At 31.9% G+C, this 13,202-nt stretch overlaps 1 protein-coding gene across 1 annotated transcript; it reads right to left on the bottom strand.

Annotated features, from left to right (window-relative positions):
- Nucleotides 1–555: 555 nt before the first annotated feature.
- Nucleotides 556–4,232, bottom strand: LOC124834920 (protein XRI1-like). The gene is made up of 9 exons (XM_088101629.1): nt 4,021–4,232; nt 3,087–3,151; nt 2,894–3,016; nt 2,626–2,768; nt 1,904–1,964; nt 1,696–1,807; nt 1,575–1,615; nt 1,376–1,465; nt 556–1,165 (listed from the first exon to the last, which is right to left on the bottom strand). Exons 1-9 carry the CDS (start codon nt 4,041–4,043, stop codon nt 891–893), a joined length of 933 nt encoding a protein of 310 aa, XP_087957755.1. The 5' UTR covers nt 4,044–4,232; the 3' UTR covers nt 556–890.
- Between the last annotated feature and the right edge of the window lie 8,970 nt (nt 4,233–13,202).

Here is a 13,202-nt window from a genome sequence, read left to right as displayed (position 1 = left end):
CACTGACTCTAAATTAAAATACATTAATTTATTATATCTTTAACTTAATAGCATATTATTATTAAAAATGATTTCAATTATTTTCAATTATACATTCATCTTTTCAGTATATCTTCTCACAATATGATACTAAATATCATCTATTTCATTCCATGCATCACATGGTTCCCATTTTCTAGCAAAAATGTGGCCATTATGCTGTTGCAGAGTTTATTTTTGATTAAATTTTAAAAAACAGTCAAAATAATGTACTTACAACAATAGTAATTTATTTATTTTTGAAATAACGAATTATCTGTCAAAATAGTGCAGGTTGATGAAATATCAGCTAAATTATTTGTATGAAAATTTTTAAACATAATCTACATTATAAAAATCTACCTTTTGTATCCATGGCTGCATCAGTTAATTTGGTATAATTGTTAAGTGATGCAAACATGAAAGTTCAATACCTAATTGGTTCTGTTAGTAAAACTAAATTTCCTGCTACAACATGTAGAAAGGTAAAAGAGTAATAAAAACTCTTTCACTTGCACAACATATAAACAACAAGGATACCAAACAAAAATAATCTGTATATTCAATTACAAAAGCTAAGGCAAGCTTAGTGAAATTGTCATTACAGACTATGAATGGTGGGGACTAATGATCTAAGATTCTCATCACAGACTTAGCTCAAAACAAAATCAAAAACCCCCCACAAAAAGAACAGCTATAAGATTATATCTAGATCCCACTGGAAAGAAAACACTAAGGTGGTGTAATATATGCATGTCAACAAGAAAGAAAATAGTTGCAGTATCAACTTCTATATCTGCCAGATATATTACAGAAAATGAAGTCAATCCCATATTAATGGGTGAGAAATGTTAGTAGTGAACAACTTATGCCTAACCTTTAGTTCTCATAATGGTGATGCTACCTTTTCCCCCTTCAGTGCGAATTTTTGTTTTACCAACCACAGGCTTCCCTGAGAAGGCTGACTTGGGGTAAGCAGATGGATCATCACCACTTTGCTTCGATTTCGACTGTGCCGGCGTCCGAATGCGCTGGTTTATTTCCTTCAGAGTTACATCTCCATGGGCACCACTTGGTTTAATGAAGGCAAATGGATATGCCACAGAAGAGGCAAGTTTGGTAGGAGTATGTATAAAAGATTTCCTACCTACACATGAAAAAGAAATCTGAATTAGTGTTCATGTCTAAGAATGTCTTCAAGGATGTCTGAAGCAGGTACAAGGTAATGTTGCTTTACCATATTCTGGTGCACAACTATAACACATTGGCATATACATCATATAGCATACAAGAGAAACCAAGCAGATACTTGTACATTTAACCCTGAAGAATGTTTATGCCGTGAAAAATGTCAAACCTTTGATGATAATATTACGGGTGGTTCGAGGAACATGATGCATTTGAACTGCATTTTCTTGACGTGATGGTGTGATGGTCGTACTAAGCTCTGCAGGTGTAAACAAATATTTTGAATACAACCCATAGAGGAAAGAGTAAAAGAATGAAGGAAGAAACAAAATTAGCAAACAATAGTGGGTAGAAACAATGTCACCTACCTGCAACATCAATTTGAACATCATCTGCCCCAGAAAAATTCCTGAGTCAAAACATACAATCGTCAGATTATATTTTGCATAGCAAATATCCGAAACAAACCATTGGTCCAAAGAAGCATACAATTCATCAGGACTGAAATCCATCTCAGCATCATTGAAGTACTCTGCCAGCCACGTTTCGGTTGATTCCAGGTTCACATAATCAGATGCAGATGCATTTCCTACTGTGTAATCTATAACGAATGGGGGAACATGAGCAATGATATAGAAGTAAATTATAGAGGATATCACCTAGTAAAATATAAAGAAAAATCCTGCCAGAGGTAAACCTGATGTGCCCGACATCCATTGTGACACTTCTGGAAAAATATCCTTAGCTGGTTCTTTCCCCTGCATATGTAATGAAGTAACAGGCATAAATTAAGGAAAAACCACAAGAAAAGAATCAAGAATCAGGATAGAGTCTTCCCAATATTTAGGGACAGTTACAACTAATCACAAAGAGGACCAGAGCAAAACAGAAATCTACCCTAAATAATGATCACTTGAAACAATATAAAAAGATTCAAGAACACACATCTTTAATAAATTCTGGTATCACATAGGATTAACACTCATCCTAAATGTTTAAGTTTACAGTATTCTACATCAAGCCATCGTGATATTACAATATACATTCACTGGAAATGCGAAAAAGCCCCAACTCACAGCTGAATCCAAGGAAGGTGGTAACAAGACAAAGTGTTAAGTAATTTTGAAATTTCATCAAGGATGGTTACGAAGTCTAGCATCAGAAAATGTTGATCGAATAGAAAGAACGAGGATAAGTGACTTTAAGTCAAGGCATTGAAGATATTATTTATTCTTTTATCAATCATGAATGAAATGTTAATATCAGCATGTAATTTACTTGAGGAAAAGCTCAAATATTTGCAAGATTTTGAACAATAAGAAAATCTGTATTTCACAAGTCCTTTATATAGTGTTAGAACCATCCAACAAAACTATGAATGTGAAAAGTTAATCCCAAAAGACTGCTGTGAGCACTGACATTTTGAAGATATGACAAAGGCATCTCTTCATTGGAAAGTGACTGATCACTATCTTGGCTGTTAAACTGTAGCATCCGGCGCCTCTTGGCTTGAGAATAAGTCTCTCTGCATTCCTCATCTTCCTTTTGCATATTATCTGAATCTAAAAATCAACCATTGTTTGGATTAGAAATAGAAAACTAATAACAACAACCATAAAGAAAATATAATTGATCAATTGGCATCATCCAATGTCAAGACAATGTTCATGCCAGAGAATCATCTTACCACAATTATTGACATTATATGCCAAATCACCACAAGCCTTAACTGGGGTTGTTTCATCATCCAACATGTAGGAAAGATCTTCTTTATTTTGAGGCACATCATTCCACAGATCTTCTGAAATTTCTGCTCAAAACAACACATTTCCCTCATGCATTGACTCAGTAGAAGTTACTAAAGTTACAGGAGAACTTACCAAAGTCAGAAGTCTTATTAAGACTATAATTCTCCCCTTGCCAATCCCATGGCTCTCTAGCTCCACTAAGAACAAGAGAAGACAAGTGTCATTGTTACTAAACAACATTGGCAAAGATTAACCAACACAGGACATAAAAAGAGATAGAAAACACAAAAGAAACCCCCAATTCAAGAGCCAAAGTAAAAATCCCATTCCATAATTCATCTCAGTCCTCAAACAATGTTTGTACACATCATTATTAATACCATAGACAAAGGGAAGATTGACAACATGGAAAACTGAAGCAATTACCACCAAAAAAAGGTTAAAATAGAACAATCAGATTACATATTAGAAATCATATCCAATGAATAACAGAAAAAGCAGAAAAGAAAAAGGAGCAAAAATGAAAAGAAAAAATCAACCGAAAAATAGGGTAAAAAAGATGACCCACCAATTTAATCAAACAAGACCACATCCTACATTCTTTATCCATATCCCAAAAAACATCAAACAATCTCCAGAGCAAATCAAAACCACACACACCAGAAAAAAAGAAACAGCCCAATCAACTGCCATCATCTTCAATCACTTATTCTAATAATCAAAACCAAAATGTACCTAGCAACAGCAACACAAACAACCCCAGAAGCAACACAACAAGGTTGTCTCCAAAAGCAAATAAATTAAGGTAAAGAAAAACACAGACCCACCGTCAAAAAACAAATCACTACAACCACAACAGAAATTCATAAAGCAAAACACATGAACAACACAGTAAAAAAAGAAAACCCCACAACTCCAATCACAAAAATGCACCTCCCAAACCCACTTAAAACCCACCATCCGAACCAATCACAACCAAAATTAAAAGAAAGAAAATGAAAACAGATAAACAAGAAACACAAAGAGAGAGAGAGAGAGAGAGAGAGAGAGAGAGAGAGAGATTTACCCGTCATTGTTGTTATAATCCATCTCACCTAAGAAGAACCAAACTCCCCAATCACTCACTGATCAGAGAGAAGTAGAGAGTCTCAACTCTTTTTCTTATACTTTTTTTCTCACAACACAAACCACAAAAGTAACCGTTAAAGAGAGATCGGTTGTGGGGTGTGCCTTATAAACTGAAACACAAGTCAGTCCACTCTGCCTCTGCTTGAGATGTGTGCTGTGCAGTGCTTCATATATATAAATATTCTTTTTTTATCATCATATATATATATATATATATATAAATATTTTGACCTTATTTTACCAAATCTACAATTTTCTTTCTTAATTTTTCTTAACGTAAATTTGATTTTTTTTAATGTTTAATTATTTGTAATTTTGTTCAACCGTCAATAGTATTTCTTCTTTTCTTTAAATGTGATATAATGAAAATGGAAGAAAAATGTATGACATTTGTTTCTTTTTTTACAGAACTTGCTTCTATATTAATGAATATTACAACTTAAAAAAAATTATAATATATTGAAAATAGAAGAAAAGGATATGATATTTGTGGATTTTTTTTACAGAAGTTGCTACCATAGGATTGAAATTATAACTTCTCTTAAAAAATAATATTATATGATACAGTAAAAATAGAAGAAAAGGATATGATATTTGTAGATTTTTCTTTTTTTTTGCATAATTCATGATAGTTGTCACTGGAGCATTGAAAATTATAACTTTCAAACCTTAATCTTATATATAATTACAAATCAAAGAACTAAAATTGTTTAAACAAAATTAAGAATTGTTTAGAAAGTGAAATTAGAAAAAGAATTAAAATAGAAATTACAAATTTTATAAATTAAACACATGTTTTGATAACAAACCAAAGTCCAAAAACATTGCCGACCCCTTTCACCGTTTCCTACATATCCTAGTTAGCTTTTTCTAATTTTCCGGTTTTTTGTATTATTCTTTTACTTATTCAATGTCCTTTCAGCATTAATTAATTCATTAAAAAGTGGAAAATACAGAAAGTAAAAGGGAAAAGGGGAAAGAAAGAAATAATTAGACGAATATAAATCGTGCATGGTGCATTTTGAATCGATGTAATGGAGTCGTTGTTAACTTGCTCCGAATGGTCACGAACAACGAGAATGTGGTAAAAAAAAAGAAAATATTCATAATTCATAAATTTCTTTATAAATTATAATAACTACTATTGTAGGTTGTAGGCTTTAGATTTTCTCTTAGTCTAATTGGTCAAATTTTAGAAATAAAAATATAAGAAATACCTTAATATTGAGTGAATACATTTTCTTTATATTAATTAATACGTATACGTATTTAAAAGTTTTTTATTCTTTGATAATAAACTTAAATAACAGAAAATTTATTCAGTTGGAAATAAATACTTGACTATCAATTTAGATTCTTCATTTAGTAACTGGGAACATAAGAAACTAATAATTATATTAAGTTTAAATATAGATAACAATTAGTGTAATATTTTGAAAATGGATAAATACGTATGTTTTCCGTTTAAAGTTTGAAATAACTATTTTAAAGAAGTAATCGACAAATTCTTTATTTAAGGGACAAATAAATTTAAATGAGTCAATCTATTATGAAAATTTTTTTAATGATTAATTTTTTAAGATTATTTTATTGAGATCAATCTTTTACAATCGTTTTAATAAAGTCAATGTTTTATAACTATTTTGATGTTTGTCATTAATAATAGTTATTAAGAATTAAGAATAAGGTATTAAAAGCATTAATGAGTCGTTTTGAACTATAAGAACGTTTAGGCAACACACGCTACATCTTACACTAGACTTTTGGTTAAGATGTGATGTTTGCATAAAGGAATGACACGTCATTTCATGTATACTGTATTGAACTTTCGTTATTTAAATAATCATTTTTGTTTTTGTGATTTTACATCTTCTCGCATCAAATTATGTGTTTGTTTGAATTCATTGTCTATCTTGTTTCTCTAGTCACTACATGTACTTAGTCTATATAGGTACACCTTACCTTTCCATCATGTCTTCTACTTCTTTTTCATTTTCCAATTCTTCTTGTAGGTGTATCCTTTAAGGAAAATCCCCAATATTAGTGAACAATCTTTCTTCTAGAGTCGTACTAACTCTTTTTCTATAGGATAGTAAAGGAAATATTAAAATCTTAGGGAAAAACTAGAAAGAAGGGGGTGGAGAGGGAGGATGTTTGTATATTATCAATAGCTTTTAGATATTTATATATTTGAGAAAATGTTTAAGAAAACGTTTTAAGAAGATAAAGTTATAACACAAGTATTTGACACTGGTTCACTCAATCTTGAGCTACGTCCAGTGTCCCTCAAGAACTCTTGAGATGTTCCACTTATCTTATTCAAGATTACAACCGAGTTTAAACCACTCTCGGTATACACCGAGTATACTTACCGCTCATGGTCCCCTAGTCAATCTTGACTAGTTTGAGTTTAACCACTCCTGGTATACAAGTAATCTAACCACTCTTGGTATCAACCCTAGATAACTGTCTAGTAAGTTTAACTCTCTTGAACTAAACAAAATAAGTGTTTTAATCCTCTTTAGAATTCTAAAAATAATCAGTGTTGGTTTACAAGTACAAATTCTAATAACTCTTAGTGAAAGGATAACTACAATACAAAGAAATATGAGAACTTGTGGAGTTCTTTCTTTTGTTATATGAATAGACTTAGACAATGTAAGCTTGTTGTTAAGACAAGATCTTTTATAAGACTAAATTGTCTAAACGTCCTCATGTTTTGAAGTTTCATAAACAACATTAAACGAAATGAGCATATGACAGTGTCTGTTAAGATAAAATCGTCTATAAGACTTATTGGTCTAAACGATCTCATGTTTTGAAGTTTAATCAAATAACATTAAACGAGATAAGAATATTAAAAGGTTTAACCAAAAGAATAGGATGGGTAGAAACATAAGTGTTAGGAACAAAATCCCCAATCAACTAGCAACATATAAAAGCCTTAAGAAAACACTTAGGATCATATGAAAACAACCAAGTTAAAACATCCAGACGCAACGCTAAACGACTTACAAGTCAAAGCGTTTATGAGAATTGTGCTAAATGTGTAAGCAATATTGTACCAAACGATAAACAATTAAACTCTCAAAAGGATAAGGATGTTGAAATATCGAGACAACGTTTTTGGTAAAATCCTCAAGTGTCTCAATCAATAATAAAAAAAATGTAGAAAACAAAACTTGTTAAACGCTCTAGCTCTGAGATGGCAATAACCCAAAAAGCGTTTATAACAGACTAGACGATACCATGAGCTAAAATCTTTACTTCGTCCAACGATGAAGTTCTTATTCAAAGCTTGGTATCGTAGAGAAAAACTTAAATGATAAATGCTACCTCAAAGGTAGAAAATGTAAAAGCACTTTGTTGTTCTAAACAAGCATTAAATGTCATTAAATGCTCAACGTTCAAAAACAACAAAAGTGATAAAAGATAAGCCATATTTGTTACATGCACAATATACTTATTCTATGCAGATAACCTACTACACGTACCCACCTGTTTTGTTTGAAATATATCACAAGTGGACGTTAGAGACAAAGAATACATTCACGGTGTTCTCTTCATAAGAAGTCGTGTCTGAAAGATAGTACAACTTACTTCGAGCAAAGTACTGAAAAAGCAAGCATGCTCTGATAAATTAACTTTAACCAACAACTGCTTCACGTGCAAGACAGAGAAGACAATAGATTCAAGGCTAAGATCTCAGTCTAACAGATATCTTTTGAAAGAGCCTTTAAATAGAAGATCATTCAAAGAAGAATCAAGAGGATAAATTACAATGAAAATATTAATCCTACGAAAAGCATTTAGAAGAAAATCACAGAAAAGCTCAAGCTTAAAGAGAATATCTGAAAAGGAAAAAGGCAAAAATCAAGCAACACTCTCAAGCTTCATTGTAATATTTGCTTCCTAATGTAAGAAGAGGGAAAAAAGAAAAGAGAGAAATACCTAGCAAGTCTATAGATTGTATTGTATTGAACACTTATCCTCTCTGTGAGAGTAATCATCTAAACGACTTGTAAGCAATAAGTTGATTGCAATTCTAAAGAGAATTAAAACACTTGTTATGTAACTTAGGTGAGTTAAGGAAGTCTAAGCAACATATTAGAGGATACCAGGATTGTCTAGTACCAGGAGTGGTGAAACTCAACTAGTCTAGGGTAATAGAAGTTATTCACTATTGGGATACCAAGAGTGGTGTAGAATATTGCATAACCAGGAATGAGTGAAACTCAACTAGGTAGCATATCAAGGGATACTACGAGTCCCTAGGGATACCAAGAGTGGTGAGAATACTCAATTGTAATCTTGTTGAAGATTATAGTGGAACCCTCTAAGGATAGAGGAGACTAGATGTAGTTCAATTGGAGAGAACCAATGTAAAAATATCCGTGTATTTATTGTTTACTTTTGTCTCATCGATTCTCTTATAAAATTTGTGGTTGCATTTTGGTTTTGAATACAATAGCTTTCCATACTAAACGATTGTTTATTAAAAGGAAGTTCTTATATACACTGTAGTGAATATTCTGAATAGCACGTGAAAAGAATTTATTGTTTAAAATCATATACAAGGTCGAACGTTTAATAATTACTTGAAAAATCCTATACTCGATAAAGTGTTATATCGGAAAAGTTGCGAAAAAGTTTGTCCATTAACACTATTCAACCCCCTGTTTCTAGTGTTTTTAGGTACTTTAGTTGGTATCAAAGCTAACCTCGCAGGGTTAGTTCTTAGCAGGACTCGAGGAAACAATCCTGAGGAATCAAAAACGAAGGATACACAATCAACCACCCTCTTCTATTCAAGGGTGAGAAGTTCGACTATTGGAAGCAAAGAATGATTGCATTCTTTGAGTCATGTCATATTGACATGTAGGACGTCGTAGAGAATGACAATTATATACCCATTAATGAAGAAGGAGAGTCACTCTCAAGAAACAAATTGAGCGATAAGCAGAAGCAGCGTTACCTATTAAATCCCAAAGCTTGTAACTCTGATGTCCGCCTTCTCCAAAGAAGAGTATAGAAAGGTTCACACTTACCAAAGAGATAAAGAAATATGGAATACCTTGGTCGTTGTTAACTTACTCCGAATGGTCTCGAAGAACATGATATGGTAAAAAAAATAAAAATATTCATAATTCATAAATTTCTTTATAATTATAATAAGTAGGTTGCATGCTTTAGATTTTCTCTTAGTCTAGTTGGTCAAACTTTAGAAATAAAAATATAAGAAATACCTTAATATTGAGTGAATACTATTTCTTTATATTAATTAATACGTATACGTATTTATAAGTTTTTTATTCTCTGATAATAAACTTAAATAACAGAAAATATATTAAGTTGGAAATAAATACTTGACTGTCATTAGGTTCTTTATTTAATACTTAAGAAACTAATAATTATCTTAAGTTTATATACATATATATAACAATTAATGTAAACTTCAATTAGAATATTTTGAATTATTTAAAAGAAGTAAGCTACACATTCTTTATTTAAAGGATAAATAACTTTAAATGAGTTAATCTATTACAAAAAATTTGTTAAGGATAATTTTTTTAGGATAATTTTATGGAGGTCAATTTTTTACAACCTTTTTAATAAAGTCAATCTTTTACAACTATTTTGATGTTTGTCATTAATAATAGTTATTAGGAATTAAAAATAAGGTATCATTACGAACATTAATGGAGAGTTTTGAACCATAAGAACTTTTTAGTGACACACAATTAATGTTTTCCGGTTTAAAGTTGAAATAACTATTTTAAAGAAGTAAGGGACACATTCTTTATTTAAGGGATAAACAAGTTTAAATAAGTCAATCTATTACGAACAAATTGTTAACGATCAATTCTTTTTTAGGATTATTTTATTGAGGTCAATCTTTTACGATTGTTTTAATAAAGTTAATCTTTTATGACTATTTTATGTTTGTCATTAATAATAGTTATTAAGAATTAAGAATAAGGTGTAATTATGAGCATTAATGAGGGATTATGAACCCTAAGAACATTTAAGTGGCACACATTTCAACTTACACTAGACATTTCCTTAAGAGGTGATGTTTGAATAAAGGAATGACACGTCATTTCATGTATTTATTTAAATAATTATTTTTCTTTTTATGATTTTACATCTTCTTAATTTTAGCATCAAATTATGTGTTTGTTTGCATTCTTTGTCTATTTTGTTTCTCTAGTCACTGTATGTACTTTATGTATATAGGTACACCTTACCTTTCCATCATGTATTCTACTTCTTTCATTTTCCAATTTTTCTTGTAGGTGTATCCCTTAAGGAAAATCCCCAACATTAGTGAACAATCTTTCTCCTAGAGTCGTACTAACTGTGTTTCTACAAGATAGTAAAGGAAATACTGAAATCGTAGGGAAAGACTAGAAAAGAGGGAGAGGGGGAGATGGGGAGTTGAATATTGTTTCTAAACTCTTTTCGTAAATTAACACTTAATAACTATTGCAGCGGTTAGACGATCTGCATAAACTTTTAAATGTTTATATATTTGAGCAAGGATTTTATATTGGTTCACTCAATCCAGGACTACGTCCAATGTCCCTCAAGAACTCTTAAGAGGTTCCACTAATCTTATCTAATATTACAACCGAGTAAAAACCACTCTCTGTATACACCGAGTATTCTTATCGTTCCTGGTCCCTTAGTTAATCTTGACTAGTTCTAGTTTAACCACTCTTGGTATATAAGTAATTTAACCACTCCTAGTATCAACCCTAGACAACTATCTAGTAAGATTAGCTCTCCTGAGCTAAATGGTATAAGTGTTTTAATCCTGCTCATAATTCCTAAACACAATCAGTGTTGCCTTACAAGTGCAAATTTTGATAACTTTCAATGAAAGGAAAACTACAATATAAAGAAATAGAGAACTCGTGGAGTTCTTTCTTTTGTTTTATGAACAAACTTAGACAATGTAAGCTTGTTGTTAAGACAAGATTGTCTATAAGACTAAACTTTCTAAAAGTCCTCATATATTTTGAAGTTTAACAAACAACATTAAATGAAATGAGCATATGACAATGTCATCATTAGAAAAGTAATACAGCTAAAATATAAGTCATTTGTGAAAATGTTTTGAAAAATCTAAACATCTTGAGGAAGCTTTAGTTAAAACACCAAGGTATGAACATGCACACCATTAAATGATTTTCCTATTTAATGTGTCAATGAAAGTTTTGTTGAATGCAACTAGTGTTATACAACATTAAACAATGATCAAACAAACTTTTGATATATCTTGGATAGATGAAAGTGTAAAAAATGTTTTTGGAAAGCACGATAAAAGTCTTAAATGATATTCCAAAACTATGTTGAAAGATACCTTGTTAAAAGCGTCTTTGAATGAAACACAAAAAAAAATTAGAGAAACATTTATATAGGCTAGACGATACCATGTGTCAAACTATCTACTTCATCCAACGATGAAGTCTTCATCAACTTTTTGTATCTTAGTGAAAATCTGAAATGCTCAATGTTGAAAAACGTAAAAAGCACTTTGTTATTCTGAACAGACATTAAATGTCATTAAATGCTCAATGTTGAAAAACAACAAAAGTGATGAGAGAAATGACATATCTGTTGTATGCATATATACTCTACTTTATGTAAGAGAAAGGCCAAGGATTTTGCTTTGGACAGTGACAACATTCTTCATTTTCGAGGAAGAGTTTGTGTTCCGAATAGAGTAGAGTTGAGAACATTGATATTGGAGGAAGGCCACAAGAGTAGTCTCAGCATACATCCGGGGATGACCAAGATGTATAAGGATTTGAAAGAATCCTTTTGGTGGAGCGGGATGAAGAAGGACACGACTGAGTTTGTAGCTTCTTGCTTGGTGTGTCAGAAGACAAAAGTAGAACATCAGAGGTCGGGAGGTTTGTTACAACAGTTTGACATTCCCTAGTGGAAATGGGATAACATATTGATGAACTTTGTAACTCATTTACCGAGATCATCAAAGGGTCACGATTCCATCTAGGTGATAGTTGATCGATTGACGAAGAATGCTCACCTTTTAGAAATCAATCAAAGGATGTCAATGGAGAAGTTAACAAAGTTGTACATCCGAGAGATTGTGAGGTTTCATGGTGTACCAGATAGCATTGTCTTAGATCGGGATCCAAGGTTTACCTCGAGGTTCTGGCAAAAATTACAGGAGGCGTTAGGTTCAAGGTTGAGGATGAGTTCAACATATCACGCTTAAACAAATGAGCAGACTAAGAGGACTATTCAGTCATTGGAAGACTTGTTGACGGTTTGTGTGTTGGATCATCTTGGAGGTTGGAGTGAGATCTTACTGGTTATAAAGTTTACCTACAATAACAGCTATCATTCTAGCTTCGGGATGACGCCTTTTAAAACATTGTATGGGCGGAGATGTTGGAATCCTTTGTGTTGGTTCCAAGATGGTGAATTTGTATCAGTGGGTCCTTAGTTCTTGTAGCAGACTACAAATAAGGTAAAGTTGATTCAAGAGAGCAACTTAGAGTAGGAAAAAGTTATACGCGGATCAAAGGAGAAGGCCATTAGAGTTTAGTGAAGGAGATCATGTGTTTTTACGTGTGAAACCTATGTTAGGAGTGGGTAGAGCTATGAAGTCAAGGAAGTTGTCGCCTAAGTTTCTCGGTCCTTATGAAATTCTTAAGAGGATTGGGTCAGTAGCATACGAATTAACACTACCACCTCAATTGGAAAACCTACATAATGTGTTTCACGTGTCACAATTGAGGAACTATGTTCCTGATTCAACTCATGTGTTGGAATTAGATGACATACAAGTTCGTGAAGATCTCACTGTTGATGTTGGGCCAATAAGAGTGTTGGATGTTCAGAAAAAGGAGCTGTGAGGCAAAGAGATTCACATAGTGAAATATATATTGATTTAAGGAAATTTTTGTCAATAAGATTTTTTAAAGAGACCGTCCAACATTTTTTGTTTTAAAATTTAACAAACAATGTTGAACAAAATAAGCATTTATCAAATAAATCGTCTATTCAATGACGTTTTCAAGATAGTATTTTCTAACTTATATCGCCAAACAAACAACGCTTAATTGGGTCTAAGAAAAAGAAACA

Source organism: Vigna umbellata, chromosome 11, assembly GCF_029865625.1.
Source record: "Vigna umbellata cultivar VRB3 chromosome 11, Vumbellata_1.0, whole genome shotgun sequence".
NCBI classification, from domain to species: Eukaryota; Viridiplantae; Streptophyta; class Magnoliopsida; order Fabales; family Fabaceae; genus Vigna; species Vigna umbellata.
The sequence above is the reverse complement of the archived record's forward strand: the minus strand, read 5'-3'. Positions and strand labels throughout refer to the sequence as shown.

Coding starts and splice junctions, on each gene's coding strand:
- LOC124834920 (XM_088101629.1), bottom strand. CDS start 4,043: ATGGATTATAACAACAATGACGG. Junction 3,017..3,086: donor TAATAAGACTTCTGACTTTG/GTAAGTTCTCCT, acceptor TGTTTTGAGCAG/AAATTTCAGAAGATCTGTGG. Junction 1,616..1,695: donor GATTTCAGTCCTGATGAATT/GTATGCTTCTTT, acceptor GTTTTGACTCAG/GAATTTTTCTGGGGCAGATG.